This window comes from Hemibagrus wyckioides, linkage group LG24 (assembly GCF_019097595.1).
Source record: "Hemibagrus wyckioides isolate EC202008001 linkage group LG24, SWU_Hwy_1.0, whole genome shotgun sequence".
Lineage (NCBI taxonomy): Eukaryota > Metazoa > Chordata > Actinopteri > Siluriformes > Bagridae > Hemibagrus > Hemibagrus wyckioides.
The window spans coordinates 6549051-6574554 of record NC_080733.1 but is presented as its reverse complement, the minus strand read 5'-3'; the positions used below and the strand labels follow the sequence as shown (position 1 = coordinate 6574554).

General features: G+C 39.7%; 1 protein-coding gene across 1 annotated transcript in view; it reads right to left on the bottom strand.

The window, feature by feature from the left end:
- Positions 1-3366: 3366 nt before the first annotated feature.
- Positions 3367-25504, bottom strand: part of eif3hb (eukaryotic translation initiation factor 3, subunit H, b) — a 70883-nt gene continuing 48745 nt past the window's right edge. The window contains exons 4-8 of the mRNA XM_058377979.1: positions 22472-22571; positions 21115-21264; positions 11554-11674; positions 8642-8774; positions 3367-3820 (exon numbers count right to left, since the gene is read on the bottom strand). Coding sequence (XP_058233962.1) covers positions 3723-3820; positions 8642-8774; positions 11554-11674; positions 21115-21264; positions 22472-22571 — 602 coding nt within the window. The 3' untranslated portion in view covers positions 3367-3722. The remainder of the gene's footprint in view (positions 3821-8641; positions 8775-11553; positions 11675-21114; positions 21265-22471; positions 22572-25504) is intronic.

Sequence of the window (25504 nt, the reverse complement as noted above, 5' to 3'; positions counted from 1 at the left end):
TCTTAACACTACATTATTCCGATAAACTGTCACAAAGGAGCCAAGAAAGGGGGGAAAAAGTGAAGGATGAAAGTGAATCAAGGGTAATGAAAATGTAATTTCTTGCTGGGTGCACAAAATTATGAGTCAAATCTTCAGTTCAGCCCACGCTTCATTTCTGGCACCTGAAGAGAAACCAAGGCAGGCTTTTATATTCAAACTTCCTCTGCATCTGCGAGTATTATATAGCTCTCATTTAATGAGTGGATTTTGCAGATAATTTAGATTTACTGATGTCTGGTTCTTTATCACAAGTTTTTTAAAAAAAAGTCTCTCTCTCTCTTAGCATGTCAGAAAGTAATTTCAAAAATTATGAAAGAAGCTTCAAAGCATTTATGATTGCAGCATCTGCAATAAAAACTCAGATTATTGAATTATCAAAATTGCCAATCTAAAGTAAACTAAAAATGAAAAAAAAAAAAAGTTCCTAATAGATGAAAAATTGTCTGGGAGATCCAGAAGTTAATTAAGTTCATTTTTATCTCCATCATTTAGCCTCAAAATATGTAGGGAATAATAATAATAATAATAATAATAATAATAAAAACCAGAGATACTGATTTTCTTGTACAAATGATTCAAAGGAAGTGGTCACTGAGCACAACATGAGGAATTGAACTGAAAGTTCTCAGGAACCTAAAAATGTATTTTTTTTTCCCCCAGAAAAGCAATGGCTACTAAGTAGGAATGAATTGTGGTAATATGCGTCATCAACAGGAAGCTGAATGGACTGAGTGGTTTTAGTGGGGGGAAAAAAAAAAAAAAAGAAGCTGCTGCCCTGAGCACTGCTTCCAGCACAATATTTCAAATGATGACGTGACCTGAATTTTGTACACTGCTCCTCAACTGAAGCAAAGGACAGATAATTAACATCACCACCACTATTTCCACAAACAAACAAGCCATCACCTTGTAGACTTTACATGCAGGAGATAAGGAAAAAAAAAAAAAAACGGTAATGATTTGGTCAGGAAGGCGTGAAGTGTGTTTGTACGTTTCTTTCCGAAAATGGATTTTGCAAGCATCAGTGACTTGGAGACAAGAGGCGCAAATATAATCTCATATATAATCTCTGGATAATTCTCGCCTTTATTCTTTTATTTAAAAAAAAAAAAAAAAAAAAGTGCAGATGCCTTCTTGAGGTGGAAAGAATTGGGCTTTTTTTTTTAATTTTTTTTTATCAATACTGGAATAAAGGCAGGAGCATGTTGATGGTTGCCATGCTGAAACAAACACAATGGCACAGTGTTCAAAGTAGAGTCTAATGAGGCTGACCCGAAACCGGCGCCTGTGCAATCGATGCCCTCTGAGTTTCGCTCATACACGCTCAGATCAATAGGCCGTTAGGGAGAAATTCATTCCTCCATGCTTGTAGACACAAACACCAAATCAGATTATCAGCTGCGAGAGCTGTGCTATAACAGAGGTCTTAATGAACAGGTGCAAAGGCACAACTCGCCTCCGAGCCGCTTCCCTGAAAGAAACTAGTACTCTTCATCTGTAATCACCTCTAGTCAACCAGAAATAAATTAAAGCCACGTTCTCGTCAGGCTAATGATGACAGCGCACGGCCGGTGGGCGGACTGTGCAGGAGGAGAGGATAGTAAACGCAGTAGGAACTCAGGTTTTATTCATCCGTTTGGGGTGAAGCAGACATCAAATCCCTTTGATAAATGCGGGGTTTTATAGCAACATACATTACTAACACATTGTTTGTCATTTCTTTATTAAAGCATACAGAGCCTTGAGGAAGTATTCACCCCTCTTGAACTTGTCCACATTCTGTAGCTTTACAAGCTGGCACCGAAAAGGACTTCATCAGGATTATATGTCGAGTTTGTCAAAGTGATGTAAGGAATAAAATGTGACAGGGCCTGCTGTTATAGCAAAATAATCCACAACAGGGTGGTGTGATAAGACTCCACTCAAAGCACCCCAAAGTTTTTCCTATAACAGCACATCCTGAAATGAGATATTACAGCTATTTTGCCACCACAGCAATTTTGCCGATGATAAAATTGAACAGTTTTTTTTCTTTTACATTTAATGTGGAAAGAAGAGTGTTCAAAAACCTCCTTGTCATGTTACAGAAATATCAGAAAGTGCCCAGAAAGCACACATCCCTCTCTCCTATGGTGTAAAACATATTTATTATTAGGGTGAGATTCGGTCAAGTCAGGTTCGTGGTTTATGAGCGGTTCCTAAAGAAACCATAACACATTAGAAGTACGGTTTTAACCTATGGATATGAGTTACATCCAAAATGACCGTCTAATTCCAAATAAAACACATGCAAAAAAAGGTTTTGTATTAGTAAAGTAGGTACAGCAAATGACTTTGTAAGCATTCACACCAGTTATTGTTACTTAGTTACCAGAAGTCACAGTGTTTGATGAATTATGTTTAGCTGTGTACGATTAGTGTCATGTGTTATCATTATAAATACACCTGTTCCTGGAGGAGTTTTTAGAGAACAAACCTAAACAAACAGCATCATGAAGACCGAGAAGCAATCAAAACAAGTCCCGAAGAAAAGTCAAAAGAGAGAGGAATGCAGGTCTGGACTTTTTGACAGGACAGGATATGAGGTTATTGTAAACAGTGTGTGAAGTCAAACTGAACAAGTTAAGGCAGGAACAACATCATAGATGGACAAATGTGAAAGTTTCCTCCAGACAGTTCATGTAATGGAAATACTGGCTGAAATGTGCTCTTGTAAAAGAAATGGGGAGAAAGTTAACTCTACTGGGAAATAGCAGGACAGCGCGAAAACGGAAGAAACTACAGCAACGGGGAAGGTTAAAGGGAAGAGTTCAGCAAAACAAATATATAAAATTGCATTATTTCATAGAGCGTGTGTTAGAAGTCGTCGAGCTCACCTCAAAATCTTAACACATTAAAATCCATAAATACATAGTCAACTCTCCATGTAGTTATAATCTCATTTTTAAGTAAAGAGGTGATCAGTGATGCTCTGTATTTACAAATGTAGGTTTGCATAACTTGCAGGGTTTAGGAGGCGAGTCTATGGGAGTTATGGCAAATTCTACCTGGAATAAACACAACGCTAGCTGCCAAAATCAGCTGTGCCTACCAATTTACAGCATGCAGATACATTCAGTTTTATTTTCATACATTTAGGGTGATGTACTGCTTCCTAAACCACATCAGCAAGTGTTGAAGCTGGTGAAGGACTGCGTTTATACGTAGATATTTATGAAGATTTTGGAAGAGATTCCATTAGCCTTGTAGCTCAAAAAACAAAAAAGCAAAATGTTTTAAAGCTCAGACCCTGAGCAAAACCCACACAAATCACACAGACAACCATTTAAAGTTAGGCATAATCCGTTTAATTATCAAATTTAGTCAAATCTCCTTTTACAAAACCTAAGAGAGTAAATTCTGCTTTCTCTTTACTGGTCAAGTAGCTAAAACATGTGCTATATAAATATTAAAAAAAAGAAAATAAACCCAACTATGCGGAGTCGTTAGTTATAATGATTTATAAACATGAACAATTACAAATATTCATGTAACAATTTTATACTAGGTACATGTTCTGCAAAGGGACCATTGGTCATTTGTCCACTGTTCTTCCACTTCTTCTGGTAGCAACTTAAAGGAGATTTACTCGTAACCAATTACAGGACTCGCCTCAGGAGAACCATCGCGTCTGCTGTCCTCTAGCTGCTAGGGCCTTGGAGAGCCTCTGCCATAAAGAGCTTACCCAGGTTCTGAGAAGTAAACTCCTTCACTGTCTGGCAATACGTGTTGATTTGCCCTAAAGAGAAGGAAGGAAAAATAGGCGTAATTACTGCGACAATCTCAGGACTTGCTGATTCAACTTAGATCCTGAAAAAGAGATAAAGGGCGAGATAGAAAGGTGAAAACGGCAACAGAAATAGCAGGAGAGGTGTAGAGGTAGAGAGTAATGACAGCACTGGCTGGCGATCTTAATGTCCTCCATTATGTTGTAAGGCCAGACTGCAGCACTAAGTGATTGGCTTTCTGCTAGGCAGCACTGGAGGGGAACACACACACGTCTTGCCAGGCAGGACTTGAGAGTTTTTCTAAAAGCCCTTAAGAGGCTGAAAAATGAAGTGTGGCCTCCCTAGCTCCCACAAACACTCCATCACCTGCAACAACAGCTCACCTCTCAAAAACGCACACATACACGCTTCAGGATTGTGTGTGTTGCTCTTTCTGACCAGAACCTTAATGTGGAAGTGGCAGGGATGATGCCATGATAGAGTGCCATGTGCATCTCACTAATATTACATTTACAAAAATATATGTTAAATTATTTTTACCTTCAATACACTTTAAAACATGCACTGGGGGAAAAATAAGCTTATTGAATTGAGTCCATGGGTTCCAGGTGATTAAACCGAGTCATGATTTGATCACGTATTTTAAAGCTCTGAATAAAACTGAACACTGATCACAGACCTGAGCTGAGAATCAAACCAACAACGCTTGTGTCTTATGACAGTCAAATTACCACTGTACTATTCCAACAACCATATCACCTACATGTATCTTCTCCATCAGCACCAACATCCTCGTGAGATTTCACACTGTAACTGGTTTACGTTAATACTACATGAATTAAATCACGCTCACTTTACATCATTCAGTCTAGTCATTTGAAACGTGTTTAAATGACGTTTAGTATAAGAAATAAAATAATGTTTTGCTGAGAAACACAATATTTGTATGTAAACTGTGCGTAATATTTTTTCTTAAATCTTCCCGAGCACATATTCCTTTTTTCCCCCCCAGAGTGGACGAGTCAGTCATGACAAGCAGTTCCCAATATATCCCAACTTTAAACATGAATAATAATCCACAGCATTAACCCTAACCTCAAAACATACTCTTTAAATTCTTTAAAAATCTCATTTATATATGAAGTGTGTGAATTCTTCTAACACCTTATTGTTTAAATCCTTTTTATCTATTACAGGTTATGGAAAATAGAGTCTACACATTCCTTATAACATGCTCAACATGTAGCTGCCTCATCAGAACTTCCTGATAGTCATGCAAAGAAGAAAACTAAGCCTTGTTTACTTTATCTGAAATGTCTGTGATAGTGATGCTCTGAAAGTCACTGCAAAAGAACAAATTACTGATACCTGCTACCAATATTATAACAATTAAAATTCGTCGTCAACAATAATAATAATAATAATAATAATAACAACAACAACGAAGTTGGCAGAGGTATCAGAGGTAGCACTACTGCATTAAAGATCAGGAATTTCATAGGATATCCCTAGGAGTTTCCTCTGGGTTCTCTCGTTTCCTCCCACCTCCCAAAAATAGGCTGGTAAATAGTTGGCCTAAATAAAACTACTCCTGTGCGCTATTCTGTGTGTTGCATCTTACCCAGGGTGTAATTCTGAATTCTGTACAGTAATCAGGATAGGCTCTGTATTCACCCTGACTCTAGCTGGATAAAGCACTTACTGAAGATGAATGAATAAATGAATGAACGAATCAACTCAGTCAACCAATCAATCAAATCAATCATGAGTATGTCCTTAATGTCCCCATGCTATACACATTCTGCATATTTGCTAATTATATGCTCAAGCTATATACTTATTCAATCAAAATGCAGACAAAAAGAAAACTTTGCTTAAAGATATTGTTGCCTGGGATGGATTAATCTATTTTATTTATAGCTGGATGCATAATTTTTCTTGATTAGTTTTTAAGAACTACAAGGTCTCTAAAAAAGACCTAAAGGATCTTTATCATCATCCTGTCTACTAACAACAGAAAGCGGTTCCTTTCTGGTCACTCTGCCTTTCATATTGTAACCCAAAAAAAAAAAAAAAAAAAAGAAGGCTTGTGAATATGACTTAACATCGCCGACACGGTTTATGAAGTAAAACGAGTTTACTCGCATTAGGACTACAATGTTTGATCCGAATGCTCAATAAATATGGATGAAGCGTTAAACATCAATAGCTCAGAAAACACCTAGATGTAGCTGGAGCCCAGGTAGCTCGAGGTAAATATTTCACACAACCTGTACACTGTGACAACTCCAAATCTAATTACTCGCAACTCAATAACCGACCTCGCACATAAAGCCCCACAGGCAAATGTATTCCACTGCAAGTGGAGCTGGAGTAAATCAGGGATGTTAATAATTCAAAGGCAAATGTGCATCTGCCCGGGGTGTCTCTGCTCAGAGACAGTGATGAAAATATAAATGTGAAGGAAGAAGAGGTAGTTTAAAAAAAAAAAAAAAAAAAAAAAAAAAAAAAAACACTACTAAGAGAGAGGGATTAGATACTAAAGATGCTGTGAATGCTAATGCTCTTGTATGCTCTTTAGAGCTCATTAGCATGAGAAAGTGTGATGGCTGAATTTGCCATAGTGAGTGTGTGACACGTGAGTGTGTGTGTAATTAATCCTCACAGCCACAGACATGGTGACAGGCAGACAGGGGTTGTGAAGGCTGGTACACGAATGTAATCAACTCTTCAGACCCACCGTAACCTCAGCTGCTATTATCTACACAAGTCTCTCACACCTACTCATTAGGAATACAAAATTCTTACACAGTAAGAGCAAACCTACAGATGGGCATATGCTCAACCACTAATGAAATAAAGGCACTCTAAGAGACTCGTCCACATCTCTGTGAGGTTCATCTTGCACGGTCACACGGTGGCAATTCTGATTAGGTTCCTGATCAGCTAATCTGGACCATAAACGGCGAGAAAACAGCACTCTCTTCTTGTCCGTTTCTATCTGAAGCGAGAGCTCTTTAACAGGCTCTATAAATTGCTTGTCGTCTCTCCTGACTAACTCCTTAAGCAGCAGAGGGGATCAGTCCAAATCTTTACAAACCCAGATTACCCAGACTAAATAAGGAAATGAATCATTAACAGGCTGAGTTCTCACAGTCTGTTCCACATGTCTCACTCGCTTTGCTGAACAGGCACTTCCAAACACATTTCAGCTGAATCCGTGAAAGCCTCACTGTGCTCTATTCCAGTGTACTTCTGAGCATACGTACACTGATCAGCCATAACATTAAAACCACCTGCCTAATATCATGTAGGTCCCCTTTGTGCTACAAACGCAGCTCTGACCTGTCGAGGAATGGACTCCAAGACCAAGGTGTGCTGTGGTATCTGACACCATGACGTTAGCAGTACATCCTTTAAATCCTGTAAGTTGTGAGGTGGGGCCTCGACGGATCTGACTTGTTTGTCCAGCACATCCAACAGATGCTCGATCAGATTGAGATCAGGGGAATATGGCAGTCATGTCAACACCTTGAACTGTTTGACTATAGTCCCTAATGGCAGTGTCCTCTTTCTCAGCAGGATGATGCACCATGACACACTGCAAAAAAATGGCTCAGGAATGGTTTGAGGAAAATGACAACGTAACATCTAGATGAATTCCAAGACACAAGGTCTCCCAGCATATCACTGCCCAGAGCATCACACTGCCTCCGCCGGCTCACCTTCTTCCCATAGTACATCCTGGTGCCATCTCTTTCCGAGGTAAACACACACACAAACACACAGCTGTCTATATGATGAAAGAGAAAACATGATTCATCAGACCAGACCACCTTCTTCCATTGCTCCATGGTCCAGCTCTAATACTTAATTACAGTTGCTTTTGGCAGTGGTCAGGGGTCAGCATGGGAATTCTGACCAGTCTGCAGCTATGCAGCCCCATACACAATGAGCTGTGATCCACCGTGTGTTCTGACACAGCCAGGATGAACATTTTCAGCAATTTCGCTACAGTGGCTCTTCTGTGTGATCAGACCAGACAGGCTAGCCTTCACTCCACAAGCGCAGTTGTCTAAACACCCTTGTTAGTTCATGTTGTGAAAAAGCACTAAGTGCCTTGTTCTGCTTACACAAGCTTAAGAGAGACCCATTATTGTGGTTGAAATATGCACAGAACAAAACAGGACTGCAGCTTTCTGAACTATATATAGTAAAAATAAATGTCAAAAATATTAAAAATAAATAAATAAATAAATAGTTTTCCCAAGCCCCCATACATATTGTTTGTTAATCAGATTGAAAAACAGATTGTTTTTGCTGTCACACAACAGAGGTTTTAGATTTGATTTGTGTGGGATTTGGTAAAATCACGGTAATCTAACTGTCGAAATCTAACTGTCCTGTTTTTTGTTAATTTCGTATTGAAAGCATTCATCTCACCAGCCTCTGAACCTGTAAGGCTAAAACAACATATTAGATATATATATATATATATATATATATATATATATATAGTTAGGCATCAGTGAAGATCTTGCAAGAAGATCTCTTACGTGTTTGGCTGGCGTGTAAACCCATCAGCACATAACTGAAGTGTGAAATGCTGGATCAGCATCGGATGGGATTTGATACGTGCTTCTGTTCTAATCCTGACATATTTCATGCTGGGAATATATAGTGAGTATGACTGAAGAGACACAGAGCCTGCATGTAAACATGACACAATCTGCCTTAAAACGTTCCGCCATTGTGTGTGGATAATGTTTGGAATACCTAAAAATTATAGGCAAAGGAATAAAAAGATTACTGGTTATTGTGCGACAACTGACCGGCTATGAGCAGGGAATCCATGCGTGGAGGAGGCTGTGGAGGCTTGAACAGCTTGGTGAGGTCTTCTTCAGGAAGAGGAGGCTCGCCTCGGCTCTGCCTCTGAGCGTTCTCCTGCTGACGCCTCTGGACGTACTGAGAGAGAGAGAGAGAGAGAGAGAGAGAGAGAGGAGGGAAAAGATGAAGGGGCACAGAGAGAGGGGGGCAAAGAGAAAGAGGGGGAGACAGAGGGAGGGGAATACAAACCGTTAACATGACCTTGATATTTGGAGCTTCTGCCATTAACCTGCGGATGGCCTGAGCCAATTCAATTATCTCCCAATGAAACAAAAACTTAAGGGTCAACCTTTCAAACCACAAGTGGTGCATGACAGAAAGGAGAGAGAGCACTCTGTCAGAAGGCAGGAGAGGATGACAAGTTGATTCAAAGACTGTGGGAGGGCAAAGAAAATCAGCAGAAGCACAATGAAGTTGATATATGGCGTGCATCCACCACCTTTGAGCAATTTTCTTTCCTCTAATGTACATACTGTAGTCTGACTAGACAGGTATCTGAAGTGCAGATGAGGTATGAACAGTGCGTGGTTCAGAATGCTTCAGGTCACTCATGCATCTCACATACATGCTTCAATATTTACATAGACATTGTGACTAATTACAGCTTTAACAGCCTAAATTAAAAGCCTGCTACGGCAAAAATGATCTATAAAGACGCACATTGATTCATATGACTACACAATGGCATAAAAATGTAATTATTTTTACATATCACAGGACAATATTGGCCTGAAATGCTGGATCGGCATCGGATGGGATTCTAATCCTTTTCTAATCCTTAAGTATTTTATGCTATGAATACATAGTGAGGCTGACAGAAAAAAATCCTGCAAATAAACATGCCACAAACTGTCCTAAAACATGCCTCCATTGTGTGTGAAAAAAACATTTGTCATGCTCCAAAAGTATTGGCACAGGCTGAACAAAGATTTGACAGGTTAAATAAAGATTGCTTAAAAATGTCTGTGGTTAATGAGCCTAATATCAGACTGAAACATTTTTAATCTTACACTGAGAATGAGAAAATAAAGTCAATTTATTCTACTAATTTTTTAAACAAAACCATATCTACAATTATTGGCAGGTACAGGATTTCATGGCATCTTCAATATTTTTTTCCCCTCTGAAGCAATCATACCCACGACTTCCTGTTTCACTGCGGCCAAATTTCCTTTCATCAACATGAAGGAGATTAGAGAATATGCAAATTCAATGAGACCTTGACCTTCATAAATCAGCCTGTCCCCTTACCCAAACCCCACTGCATACCTTTGAGATTTAGCTAATTAACCATGAAGACATTTTTCATACCTTATTTTACCCATCTTTTCTAAGGGGCCTGATAATTATAGAGCATGATGCATCTTTGCAAAATAAGCATGCTTGTGAGAATGTCAGCAACAGATCGATATACCATATAATCATATAAAATATCGACAGATTGACCCGTACATACAGCTCTAGACATCAGATCTAAAATACGCCAAATAAAATGTCTGAGGCAAAAATAAGGCACAGTAAACATGAAAATGAATGTCGGAATTTTATTTTTAAGATCGTTGACCCGTGAGCGCTCCGAACTTATTTTACATTCTGTACAGCACACGCTGTTCATGTCAGTGGCATGAGGAAGACACATACACTTGTCTCAATCAGTAACGGCACATGGGGCACAAAAGCTGTTCTGGCTTCATCCCCGAACTTGACACAGATGGCAACTCCATCGATTTCCTTCAAGCGCCGCTCATTTCACAGAGCCAATTTGGAAGGTTTTGTGTTCTGCTAATGGCTCTCTGCACTGCAGCAAAACAATAGATACATGTGAAGAGGAAATGCTGTAACATTTAACATGCTGAAAGCCAGAATTCGGTCAGAAACGCATGAAGGCAGCCTAGCAGAGCTGAAGCATCTCGCTGCGCTGTTCTCTGAGTCACCTGCACAATGTGAACCAGCATCAAGGAACACTGAAGAGAAAGTGGCTCCTTCTTATCAGCACCAAAGATAATGCGGTGAGCTGAGACCTACAGTAGTACGTGCAGCACGACGCAGCCACAGTAACAGCGCACAGCTCCGGACGAGCGGTTCAGTGATAAATATTGATTTTCCGAAAAGCATGGCCAAACGCCAGTAGAGTACGACTCACGAGAAGATTTCTTCAGCAGATGGAGGGTGAGGATGTAGGAGCTGGAGGGCACTGGGCTGCTTGCCAGTCCAACTCAAGCCAGCAAGAAAAGAGGAAATAAAGAAAACCATGGCTGGATCAACCAGCAGGTGGGTCGGTTGGACATGCAAGAAAGCAGACACTGAGAACTTCATTCAGATCTAATGATTGATTTTACGATCTATTCACAGTATGGGAAGGTGAGACATCTCTAGAGGAGCAACTTTCCAGGGTTAGGGATTGTTGTTAAAATTCTAAGGGCACTTCATGAGCAGTGAATCTCATTGGGAACACGGCCAACCACCACACAGAAGTGAATAAATATTCACGATGTGGTTTATGCTGAATACATGATGTTGGGCTTCTTAATAGTACAGACTTAAGCAAATTAGATGAATACAAAACAAGTATCTCAGCACTTTTTGGGGGGTTCACACAGAATAAAAGGAAGGGGGAAAAAAAAAAAAGCACACACAAAAATATCTACTACAATGGCCAGCCTTCAAGAATGTTTCTGTTCTGGTGTAGACCAGATGTAACTCTTTACTTGTTCTTCTAATTTAAAACAGCTTGACAAATCCAACATTAAAAAAAAAGGGATGCTCTATTCTCTGAAAGACTAAACATTCGTAATTGTGTCTGAGGAAGGCAACAACCAGGTTGTGGAAAGCTTTGAGAAGCAGAAGGATGTGCTACCTGGTGTTTTTGCTGCTGCTGTTTGCTCAGGCTGCGGCTGTAGTTGTTGTACTTGCTGATGTCTTGGCACATGTCGTCCACTCGGTCCATCAGCATCTGCAAGCTTTTCTCGAGATGAGAGCTAGAGCAGAGGGAAAAGCAGAACACATTGACTTCATTCATGCAGTCAGGATCTCGCAGACAACGACAAATATTTACTGCAGACTTACTTTTGAACCAACATGAAAATCACTTCATTTTTGGAAAAACTTGGATGTCTACCTTAGTCAGACAGACGCACATATTTTTAGCCCACAGTTAAAAAGGGGAAAAAAAAAAAAAAAAAAAAAACACATACACACACAGCATGTCTTAGTAAGGTGTTGAGCCACGAAGAGCTGCCAGAACAGCTTGAATGTGTCTTGGCATAAATTCTACAAGTCTCTGGAAGTGTCCTAAAGAGATGAACATCGTTCTAATGAAAAGATATTTCCTCAGCTGGTGTTTTAATTTATCTTCAATAAGTGTTTGACAGGTTGATATCTGGTCACTGTGAAAGCTATAATATAAAATCATCAAAATTATTTAACGAGCCCTTTGGATCCTGTGGAGGATGGAGGTGGAGTCATCCCGGAAGAGAACGCTCCCATCGGGAGAGAAATGCTTCATCGCAGGATAAAGGTGATCAGTGAGAAGAACTTTGTGCTGATTTGCAAGGACCACAACCATGGCAACTAAACTCCTCCCAAGGCACGTTTATTTTCTTTTAATTCGTCACTTATCTGTAGCCAGACCAGCACACACACGTTTACTGAATATTACTGTCTTCTGGGCTTCATCCAACTTCAACTCCTTTGACCTTAAACTCCAATAATCTGATTTAGATTTGGCTTTTACAACTCAAAGCTACTTACACAACACATAAAGCAAGATCCATCCAAAGTTAATATCAAAACCATAAACCGAGGGAACGTTCTATCTATATTGCTTTGAGTACAAGCTTCAATTTGTAGCACTCGCATTCTGAAAACCAATAGATGTCGTCTGCATAAAATATCATGTGCCAAATGCAATTGATATTTACTGTTGTGTGATGTTGTGTGATATATTTCCTTGTCACTGTTACTCCCTCATCATTAAGTAAATCCAGTGAGGTAATCAAATACTTTCCTAGGTTGGAAGACAGACATGTAGTTCCAGCCAAAACCCGCAAAACTGTTCTGTGATGACACTGAAGATCATGAAGCAAGAGAGCTTCCAAATTTTCTAGGCAAACTTCGGATTATGGAATAATTTGATTTTTGGAGTTAGCACTAGAATGAAAACCACAAATCAGTCTTTTTTGAAAGTTGTTTCATGTTCGGTGAGAGTCAGCGAGGAAACATTTGGACGTGTATTTCACTCGTTAATATTGGGAATTCCATACCATCAAAGGACAGAGTTACCCAGAATTACCCAGAGAGTACGAATTCCAGCAATAAGGCTTATAAATAACTGCTCGACCGAAGGGAATACATCGATAGGTGGAGTTTCATTAGGAAACAAATAAATGATTCATCACATCCCGAAAACATCACATGAAAAGCTGCATATCTGAAGCAGTATCCAAATCCAATTCCATGCTGCTGCTAGGTCTAATGTCGAACATCAAAGTCAGGGACTGAGAGGATAACAGGAGGATACTTTTAAATTCCTTCTAAACCCCATGCCTAGCCTTTTTTACTTCTAGTATAGCATTAATCTACATTAGCAGCCAATTAGTTACAATAGCAAGTTCCATTAATCTTCCAGGAAAATTCCTTAAATGTGCTGGGAAGACAGATGAGACACAACCTGCAGGTAAGGACAAAGTGTAACTAACTCTCTCTCTCTCTCTCACTCACACACCCACACACAAAGGTTCTTGTTAAGAGTGGTGGCATAAGGGCTTTTTAAAGCATCAACAATTAGATTTTAACAAGTTACAGCAACTGAAACTGTTTTAGGGTAGAAATGGCGTCCAAAAACGAAACAGGACAGGACGCAATACGAGACGACAACACTTGTTAAAACAACGGTTGAAGACAAAGCCATAAGAGAACCATGTGTTAAAATGTGTCTACATACGAGGGACGCGTGATAGCCAGTTATCCTTCCGAGTATTCTGTTCGGGGATTTCGTTTCCAGCCACATCTGCAGACAGAAAATCTCAGGAGCTAGACGTTTTTGGAGCTGAGGCAGACAGCTATACATGAAGCTCATGAAACATTTCCAATAACGTTCATTACAACTCCATTAAAGGTCTTGAACAGCAATCGACATCAACCAGAGTGACGCTGAACAGTTCGCACTCGGAGTGGTTCAACAAATGTCCTTTTATTAACTCTTATTAGAATAGTCTAATATTGATTTTAAGCAGAAGGCGCATTTCTATTACAGTGTGCATTTGAGAAATGAGTAAATAAAGAAAAATGAAGCGAACAGAACTCTTGCTGTTTCAAACAATCAAATCATTTTGGCTGTTTCACAGGAGTTGCTTTGACAGTTCAAGGCAGGAGATGACATGTTGGAACCACGAAGCTAAACTCCGAAAGGTGTTTGAACACGCCTCCTCTTGGCATTTGGTCCAACTGTGGTTTTATTTGGAATAGGAAAGTTAAAAAAAAAAATTTCAGTTTTGAAAAGAATTAGCCTGTGAAAAATGCATGTAAACTTGGATACTGGGCACGAGAAAAAATAACATATTTTCCCATTTAACTACCCCTACCCAGCAAATTACAGAGTTTGCTGGCTCTGCAGGTTTGGCAAGAAAGTAAGCAAGAGTGTGTTGGTGTATGTGTGTGTGTTGTGCGTGTATGTGTGTGTGTGTGGCCCTGGAAGGAGTTTTTAATGTTTCTGAAGAGGCTTTCTGTCGTGGTGTGCCAGCTCTGATGAATGAGGGCAGGGATCCCAATATGACCTCCATCTTTTCCCATGCACCTCATTATTCAGCCTCCAATGAGCTCAGAATACTCTCTCCCACACTAGCTGAATTACACACACCCACACACACACACAATCTCCTACGGTATACCGACAAAAAAAAATTATTTTTTTTTACAGAGTCACATATTTGTGTAGGCATACACACATGCATGATCTGTGTGGTCTCAAAAAATAAATAAAATGCAAAATTCTCACATTGTAAATGGTAAACGGTGCTTATGTCCAAGGCAGCTTGTGCTCATGTGCCATTCATGGTTTTTACCAGAAAAATTCTAATTGTGAATGAAATCCTGGTGGGGTGGGGAAGAGGAAAGAAGGGTGGGGTGGGGTGGGGGGGGGTGATATCTTCAGAAAAGTGAAACAAGGAGGAGGGCGCCATGCTCTTCCTTTACCGTAACTGAAACCATTCAGTGACGCAGTTGGATCTGCAGAAGGTCTGACTAAGGAACATGGTGTCCCAAATAAAGGCTGCCACAGGAAAAAGGTGACTCAGTAAGACAAACTGTGTTATTTTAGCATTCGGCTGGTGGAAGGTTTGGAACATCTTGTGGCATGTTGGCAGGATTAATTCTGTAATCTCCCTCTCTCTCCTTTTATTTGAGTATACTTGAGGTCAGAGTTAAGGTCTGGGTATAGAAATGGGTATTGGTATAGGAATAATTTAGCTAGACTAATTTCTATTTAACTAGAGTGATTTGCAAGTTAATGGAAGTACCACAAAGAAAGTATTATGAGTCTGCCTCATGAACACGCACAGGACAGGAGTGGCAAACTACTTTAGATCTGCGAGCACACTTATAAAAATATTCTTATTAAAAAGGTAACAATAAATCCAATCACAAATTCAGACTGATAGCATTAACTGCCCAACAGACAATACGATGTAGAGCTGTAACTGCTGCTCAGGAAGCTAGTCATACTGTTTAATCATGACTGGTTAATATTTGAAATGCCTTCAAATATTAAATTCTTTGGGCACTTGCTGAGAGCAAATTAAACCGATGGGTTTCTGGTTTATTTCCCGGAAGAAATAAGCCGTACTCCTGCCATTCAGAATTCACCTTACATTTCATCCACATTCACTTGTCAATGCATTGCACAATGCGAGCTGTCAGTATTCATTAGCCCGTATGCCTACATAGCCTGTATGGCCTAGCCCTACTAGCCTGCAGCAAAATCTGCCTTAACCCATGATATATATACATTAGTAGAATAAAGAAGCACAAGAAAACACCACTCAGATAAAACTAGGTGCTGGGTGTTTATTCGGTGGCAAAAAGATTTCTGTGTAAGCTCTTAAGAGAAACAAAGAGAGATCACCACCCGGTCTCTTCTGACCTGCTCTGTAATGAGAAAAAATCCATGGTGCACTGCTCAGAGCGTCTAGGGAAGCAAAAAGGAAAGCAAACCTACAATTCAGAAAAGTTTTGTAAGCAAAGTAGGATTTAACTTAATGAAGCACAACGATTCAAAGGCTACCGGACATCATCGGTCTGCTTTTGTTCAAATTTAAGCCGCATGTTTGACCCCTCGGTTTGGGATGAGACCGTCTGAGCGAGCGGGCCATGATAGATTAGTGGTTTAGGAAGGGATCTGTTGAGGCCAGACAAAGATCTAACTCTAATTCCACCACAACACAGAGAAATAAGACAGCCGTGCGGTTCACTCGTGCAAGCCAAGTTGATTTTCACATGAGGTAAGAGGCTACGCACCATCATTTGAAATGACAGAGGTGGAACGTTTTGTCCATGTGTGTATGTGAAAATAAAATAATAATAAAAAAAATTTAAGAAAAACTTGGGCGGTTCCACAAAATGTATGGTTACTCTCTATAATGCAAATGCTAGTGTGTTCGGGCTACGAAGTGCTTTCACACGCATATACATAGATTCAGAGTCCAAGAGTAGATGGATTATAACAGGGATGGACAGACTGAAAGAAAAAGAAAAAAAAAAAAGGGAGGGGGGAAGGGGTGGAAGGGCTACAGGCGGAGAGTGGCAGGCCCCTCCAGACAGGCAGGCTCATTTAAAATTGAAGCTATACTGAACACCACATTCTTTTTTTTTTAAGCCAAGCCAAGACTTACAGATTCTCCCAGCACCAGCCGATCCACCCTCCACCCTCCACCCCCCGCCCCTTCCTCCATCCACACACTGTAAAACTCATAATTCTTTTTTCACTCCATGCAGGGAAAAAAAACGAATTCAATTTAGCCTCTCAGATGAAGAGAGCTGATTTGATGTGAACCCTCTGGGAAGAAGGGAGGAGGGTTAGAGAGGAAGGCAAGGAGGGGCGGGGGGAGAAGAACGACAGAAAGACAGGGAGGTATTGTACTAGCCGGGCTGCAGTGGTCCGGTGTTTGCTTTGGTTTCTACGGTAACAGCAGACTGCAAAGAGATAACTTAAACAGATGTGGAGAGAGGGAAGAGATGGAGGGAAAAGAACGCCGGAGCAAAGCCACTGATAAATCTGCCATGCCTGCACGCTTTTTTAGTATTCCAGTCATTAGAGAGGGAAAGACGGAGCACAGCTAAAGATAGAAAGACAGAGACGGAGAGTGAGATGGAAACATAAAGGGGTGAGTGCCCTCGTGCCCCTTGCTTCAAATATGTGCAGACATTTGAATCAAGTCTCAGCTTGAAATGATAAAAAATTTCTAAATTTACGTGGGGAGGAATGGCTATTTTTTTTTTCAGTAGGTTGGTAGAACGTATAGTAAAATTCCAAAATGAATTTCTGCATCTAGTCCTATAAACTAGCATTATTAATGAATTGTCCCAAATCATCTGTCCCAATTCCACTAAATAGACCGTCATGGTTGAGGGCATGTACCATACAGATATTCATGCGTGTGTGTTTAGTCGTATGTCCCTTCCCTATGTTCCTCAAAGAAGGGCAAGCAATTGGCAAACTATTCTTTCAAGTGCTAAACAGAGCTGCCAGAGACCTGCCTTTCATCCAGGACCAAACATTTGACAGGTCTGAATTAAGAGAGACAAATTAAAAAGATAAAATTCCCTTTCTAGTCTACTGGGAGAGAGACCTTCAAATCCACGTGGACCTTCAACAAAGGAAAAAGAAGCAATAAAAGTGAAGATCCCACGGGGAAAAAAAAAAAAAAAAAAAAAAAAAAAAAAAAAACTCATCCATGGCTACATGGAACATAATTAATACAATTAAAATGCTAATTGGAAACTGAAAACCTCCCACGAGTGCATTACTAAATTAAAAAAAAGGAAAAAAAAGCACATGCTGATACCAGTGAACAATATGCAGGATCTGATTTATTGATTTATCTGCAGTTCTGCTGGGATGCCTTCATTCAACCCAGAAGCTAAATGAGAAAACTGAGCAGAAGATTTATCTATTAAACAGATTTCTTTATTATTAAGCCTCTCTCTTCAAAAGTGTGCTGTCTCGGATGACACTAATGTTGTGTTACTTCTTTGTTTACTTCTCATACTATACTTGCAACAAAAAAAAAAAAAAAAAAAAAACTCTTATCTATGACGATTTTTGCCCTCACTTCTTTTCTTTTCTCTGAACTTGAGAGAGAGAGAGAAGAGAAATTAGTAACGTAAAAGCTGTCATTCAAACTGGGAAGCTTACCGGCTCAGTTAATTCTGCTTAAATTTATTTTTTTTTTATCAGACAGAAAAGGAAATTGTCCCCTCATAGTATTTCTGATGTACTGAAAATTGACCATGACAACTATTGCCCTCCTTCACTTCTTTTCTTTGTGACTTGATACTATAAAACTTGCTGTTCTCTATCTATGAAAGACCCAAATGACATGGAATGTATCAGTGAAATCTACACATTCTCACGCATCCCTGCATTGACGACCAAATACATGAACGTCATTGTGTATACACAGTGGTACAAAACAACCAAACGTGGTTAGCAGCTCTTTAAATGTCTAATATTTAAGACAATGAATCATTAAATAGCAATAGATAGAAGCCACAACAACAGTAAAAGCAGTATATAAACAATATAAACACTGAACAGAAGTGCAGTGACAGCTTAGTGCTGTTAACAATGTAGTGCAAGAGGCAGCATCTTGTAAGCGCCTCAGTACTACACGCATGTTGAGGAGCAGACCGTACAACAATGAAAACATTACAGATATTTTAATGTGACTAACTGCACCAATACTATTGGATCTGTGCTTCGTTAAGATCGTTTAATTTATAATCTTAATAAACTTCCCTGAAAATACACTTTACGAAAAAGAGTCCATCTTCCCCATTAAGCAGTGCAGCAGATCATGCCACTGGTCATTCTGCTTCGTAGTTATGTTAGCTAGCTACTTTATAAGACAACTGGCAAGTTTATCCTGGCAGGAGATACTGCAAACGTTAGCCAAAGGTAAGCTGATGTCAGCTTCCCTGTAATGATAGTTTTTTTCCCCTCCTCATTAGAACAATATTTCTGAATGTGATATAAACATGAATTTTTATTCCACTTGAAAGATTTTTTCTGGCTTCTTGATGTTTGTTTGGGATTTTTGTGAACATCTCTGCCAGTTTTTTTCTCTCTCTCTCTCTCGTGTCTGTTTCTACTCTGTCTGAAGTTTTCACAGTTGGTAATATTGGTCTTCATAAACATTTAGATATCTTTTTATATGCTTCTCTGCATCAATATTTTCTGGTTTATATCTCACAGAAGCTGTTTTCCTGATCCTCTTGACTCATAACTTGACAGCTCACAGCTAACTGATGCAGAATTTTGAACTTTTCATGGCTTAAATACAAAAAGTAAACTTGTTGACAGCTTTAAGTTATTCGACACTTTAATAAGGAATAAATAAATTAACCCGAAGCATGTCGACATAAGCTTGCGTACCTGTGGTCTCAGACACCGTCTGTCATGTTGTACCACGTTTTTAATAAGACGTCAAAAAAAAAGCACTTGGATCAGGTGTAGAGGATCCAACTCTGTTCCGTATTGGTGTTCCTCAAGGATCGGTACTAAATCATCTATGCTCATTCCTATAATAGTTCGCTTGTTGGTCTTATATGTTTACATTGCTTTTCGTTATGCTGATGAGACTCAATTCATGAACCAGTTGCTCCCACAAACCAAGCAATAGTTCGGTTTAGGTGAATCCCAGCATGACTACGCTAGGACTGTATTACAACAACTTGATCCTGCTGAACTCACTAGAGAGTTTGAGAACTCATGGATGACTCACTGGTATAGCATCCCTGGACATTTGCTTTCTGTGTATCCCCTCTTGCTTCCTATGTGCTTACAGTATTCCAGAAGACAACTGCGGTGTCAAATCAGGAATTTAGGGAAGTTTAAATTAAAGTTACTATTTTATTCCTATTGAGCAAGTCTGCCACGACAGTGACAAGGAAAAACTTCCTGTGATGATATGAGGAAGAAGCCTTGAGAAGAACCAGGCTCAGAAGGAAACCCATCCTCATTTGGGTGACATTGGACAGTATATAATAAATAATGTAAATGTAACTAAATAATGTCTTTTCTACAAAAAGTCTTAGTTTGCAAAGGATGGTGCAGAAGAACTCAAGTGGTCTACACAGAGCCCTGACCGGACACCTTTGGGATGAACTGGAACACCAAACTCGACAGGCCTTCTTGCCAAACATCAGTGCCTTGACCTTTTGTGCTCCTGTGTATGAAGAGCAAAATCTCCACAACCACACTGCAAAATCTGGTGGAAAGCCTTCTCAGGAGAGTGGAGCAGCAAACAGGGGGCATGTTGATGCCCACTGTTTTGAAATGGGATGTTCAATGGTCTGGTATCCACATAGTTTTGGCCATAATGTGAAGCACTGAATTTACTGAATATCCCTGCCCTTTACACAGCAGCTGTCTGGAAAGTGTACAGATGAGTGCCTTTTCTTCAGGGAATCATGTGTTTTCTCATGTTGAGATAGAGTGTAGATAGCAAGAAAGAGACAATGATGTATTTTTTCCCTTTGTGTTACTTTGGAATAGGACAGGTATCTAAAATCTCAGTTATCCTTTGTTTATTGTTTTGCTGTTATTCACCCCAAGGTTAATTCTCTGGCAGCAAGCTTCTTTTCATATTTTCTCAATAAACTTTGCATCAGAACAACAAATCTTGCGCTTGGCCTCGATGGTTTATGTTATGATGTTTTGATCCTTCCTGTCAACTGATACAACAAGCCCAATGTCAGGTGGTGGTGGTTGTTTTTTAAAGAAAGGAATAAAAAGGGTTATAACAAGCAGTTATTGTCCTCAGCACATCCTGTAAAGCTTTCACAGATTTCTGTACATCTTGTACTTTCTTCCAAGAAAATCAGGTGCTGGTTTGACTTCTCATTATCTTCAGCTCCTTGCTGGTGTTCTTGCATGTGCCATTAATTCTTAGCAACTGATCCAGAATGCATCTGCCTGACTTGGCTTCAATCTTCAATGAAGTTCACCACATCACCGTAATGCTGCATTCCTTCCACTTTAATGCTTGTTTATAAAACCAAAAAGGGACCAAAGCCAAAATCCCACCCCAGGTTTGTGTTATATGCAGGAGGAACAATTCTAGTTGTGCATTGTGTGTGTGAGCGTGTGTGTGTGTGTGTGTGTGTGTGTGTGTGTGTGAGAGAGTGAGAGAGAGAGTCTAACCTGCTGGAGAGGCTAAGCAGCTCATGCTTTTCCACTTCGGTCGTCTTGGTCTCCAGTTCCCACAGCAGCACGTTGACGAGGTGAGAGTTCTTGATGACGATAGGAACTTCCTCAAACATTTTCTCATAGCCCACACTGGCCTTCTTCAAGCTGTGGACACACACACACCGTTTCTCATTGACAAGCTGTTACACCGCTCTAACATTCGTCTTTGGATCAGAGCGCTCAAATGGTTCACACTTTTTCTCCAGCTCACTGAGGGACAGGCTTCTCTCTGCTGTAGCTAAGAAGAACTTCAGTGTGCTAATTTGATAGGTGGGTTGTAGAGAAAAAAAACATTATAAAAGCCCCTAAAATCGGTTGAGTAATTGTTGCAATGAGCAGCCTTGTTCGAGGCAGTCACAGAGATCTGAATTCAGATTTAACAGTGGATTCCATTTGTTCCGCAAAATTACCAAGAAAGGATAACATTGCCTTATATCGTCACTGAGCACTTTATTAGGTACTCATTCATGCAATTATCTAATCAGCTAAACGTGTGGCAGCAGTGTAATGCACAATATCATGCAGATACAGGGCCAGCAGCTTCACGTAATGTTCACATCAACTATCAGCACGGAGGAAAAAATGCGATCTCGGTCATTTTGACTGTGACATGATTGTTCGTGTATGTAAGTCTATAACTGCTGATGCGCTGGGATTTTCACACACAACATTCGCTAGAGTGAATACTCCGAATGGCGCAATAAAGAAAATACATCCAGTAACTCCAGTGGTTCTGAAGATGGAAACGAGCTGATAGACAGGCTACAGTTACTCATGTAACCATTGTGTTCACTTGTGGTGAGCTTCTCAAAATGCACATCATGTCAGACCTTGAGGATGGATGCACTACAATAGAATAGGCTCAGTGAGTGTACGTGTAAGACTCATGAACTAACAGTGAGTCATGAAGAGACTTTTTCGTTTTCTCTTTCTCCTCTGATCCCTGATTCAGATCACTGACAGTGTGGTGGTCTAGTGTCCACATGAGGAGGTCAGTCAAGCTCTTGCTGTGATTTTTTTTTCATGCCAGCACTAATCTGGGCATTATCAAGAGCGCTCAAGGTTAAAGCTGACATACTCCTGATGGAACAAATGTGTTGGAGACTGTCTTAGTTAATCAGTATTTTAAAAATAAATAAATAAAAAAATAAAGCCTGAAAGCCTATCGTGATTTAAATCAGAATAAGAGGCACAATACAAGCAAATGAGAGAAAATAGCAGGGGATTTGGAATTGATGAGTTGTGTCTGTGTTGTACGTGTGCGTGGTTTATAAATGTATGATTGAAGACAGCTGTGTTGAATGTATCATACCTTTCTGTGGAGAAGTCTTTCTCTTTGCAAATCTCCATGAGTTTAGGGGTCAGCCTGTAGGCCTTGAGGGACAGGGAACCCTGAGCCGTTTTAATGGGATCTACAGAGAGAAAAGAGGCAAATAAGATGAATTCAAGGGTGTTATTTGCCACACTTTCCCAAATTTCCTAACTAGTAATCACTTCTTTTCCAAAGTAAAAGCAACTAACTTTTAGTCAGTTAAAGCAATATCGTCAGTATGCAGAAGGATGCATAGGTCAAAACATCAGTCATAAGTGCTGCAAATTGAAAACCATTGAGAGGGAAAAAAAAAAAAAAGGCTAAGATTGTGTCAGAGGCACCACTGGACAAAATTTCTTCTCTGGGTTATGAGGCCTTCAGTGTGCTCTGCTGATACTAATGTTTGAAGGGAGGAAATTTATAAACTAGTCATAGTGCATTAATTCGACTGTCAGGAGGCAGACATCCTGTGTCAGAAAGCCTTTATTAGTTTGCCACTGAGCTTCGCTCGAACATGCCAGTCACCTGGACGTTTTGACAGCCAACGAAAGAATCTGCAAAAAAATAAATAAATAAAAAAAAAAAAAGTAGCATAATTCTATCCTCCTTTACCTGCACCCTGGCAACTCAATTGTCTGACTTCTCAGCGAGTTTCTATTTTCAGGAGAGTAGAAAACAAAAGGTTGTATTCAACGATGATGGTAGCAAAAGCAAAAAAGACTTGGAGCGCATTATACAAGTGACAGGTGTGGTATAATACAAAATAAACTAAAGCAGACACTCCACAAATCAGAAATGAAGCTGAGAATGAAGCTGTGTCACATTTACAACAACTTAAAGTAAACAAAAGCAGGGTAAACTGAGCAGTGAGCTTACTGAGGGAAAACGCCACAGCATAGCAAGTGCTAATGACGTGTACCTCTGTTTTAACAGCATATGAAAATATCTAAAATAAGAGAAATGTATCAGAAATATGTATACTACCAGTCAAAAGTTTGGACACACCTTTTAATTCAATGTTTTTTGTTTAGGGATTTATTTTCTACATTCTAGAACAATACTGGAGATTTCAAAACTATGAAATAACACACATGGACTTAAGTAATCCATATGTAACGACAACAAAAAACAGTCAGTTGTTATTTTAAGACACGAAGGTCAGGTGTTCTGGAATAGTTCTTGCAAGAACAGTATTATCAAGTGCATTTGCAAAACCCATCAAGCACCATGATGAAACTGGACCACATGAAGACCATCCCAGTAAAGCAAGACCAAAACTGACCTCTGCTGCAGAGGAGAAGTTCATTTAGAGTTACCAGCCTCAGAAATCACCAATTAACAGCGCCTCAGATTAGAGCCGTTATGAAGGCTTTACAGAGCATCAGTAGCAGACATATCTCAATATCAACTGTTCAAACGAGATTATTGTGTATTTCGGCCGCCTTCAGCATTGTTTTACAATGTAGAAAGAAATAAACATCAGGAAAGACCATGGAATTAGAAGATGTGTCCAAACTTTTGACTGGTAGTATATGCAAAATGGATATGTACAAAGATGCATATTGTATGTACAATATCAGTATATCTAGTGTCTGTGTGTATGTATATGTGTGTAAAAAACTCTATTTCCTGCAGCATATGATTAATAAACATATGAAACTTATGAATATATGCATACTGATAGGATTTTTACATGAATATGTAACAGTAAAGCATGAGGCATCAGCAATGGATCAGGAATATTCCTGGTAATACACCATACATTATACATCATGGTGATAGCGTAAGTGAAGAGAAAAAAAATAGAAACTACATTTATATAGTTTGTGCTAGTGTGATAATCATGAATTTGAGGTTTCCCTCACACTAGGCACACTATGGTCCGAATCTGAGTGTTGTTGCCCTCCACAGGTTCGGTCTGGTCGACTCACTTGATTCTATTGAACCCTGGTGTGTTTGCGTTCATCTTAAATCATCACAAACGCACATGGAGAACACAAAGCACTCACTGTTTTAAATGTTTTTTTCATTATTATTTTTGGTGCTGTTTGGTGCATGCCTTCTGTGCCCCACATTGTTCCCCTGCCACTCATGGTACACATGTGTTGTGGAAAGTAATGATATCATCAGCTAAAAGACACATGCAGGTTATTTTACTTCCTGAACAATTGCAGGCCTGAGTACAAGGTCCATTTTCGTTCACGGGAATTACAGCACAATACCATTGAAACTGAACTCACACCACCGCCTACAGGTAGTCTCAGGTTCGGTACCGCACTGCGCTTCCCAGTCCATATGACAGCTTTCACATTACCAATTGCTCATGCAGCTTGTGCTCTGTTTCAGACTTCCAGTGTGAAAGCCTCCTTAGTAATCAGGGCCTGACTCCTGGTGCTGTCCTGTTTGGATGTGCACATGCTGCTAGGCTTAAATCTTTTCCTGTCACTTAAACCTTCAGACAACTTACAGCAGTATGGTAAAACACCACCAAGTTGACTAAGCTTTTCATTGGCCTGTTCATTTTAATTCTAAATGATGCTGCAAACTCCATCGCCTTCCTAAACCGAACTGGAAATACATCAACAAGCTCTGTGATGAGGGATAAGAACATTTTATTTGTATAATATGGAGTCATGATACAAGTCCAAGCTGTTTTAACTTTAATGTTCACATGAGCTTTATCCAGGAAGATCAATAATCACCCACTCCAGTCATCCATCTGCAAGAAGCGTTGCAAAAATCAACAGCTGTAATGGTACACAGGCCAAACAGAAAGCAGGAAACCAGAGCTGACTGGAGATAGGGTTTAAAACTCAGAGGGCAGATCTAATCCATGGCCAGGCTTCTTTCATTGATGAGGGGAAAACAGAACAAACAGGACCTCACACACGCATAAGTCAAGACATAAGTCGTCTGAAACATGCCAATCAAACTGTCAATCACGGCATAATAAAGGCTAATGTACACACCTTGTCGCTATGTATCCCACTAAAAAACAAATACATAAAATGAGAAATAGCTATTTACATAAAT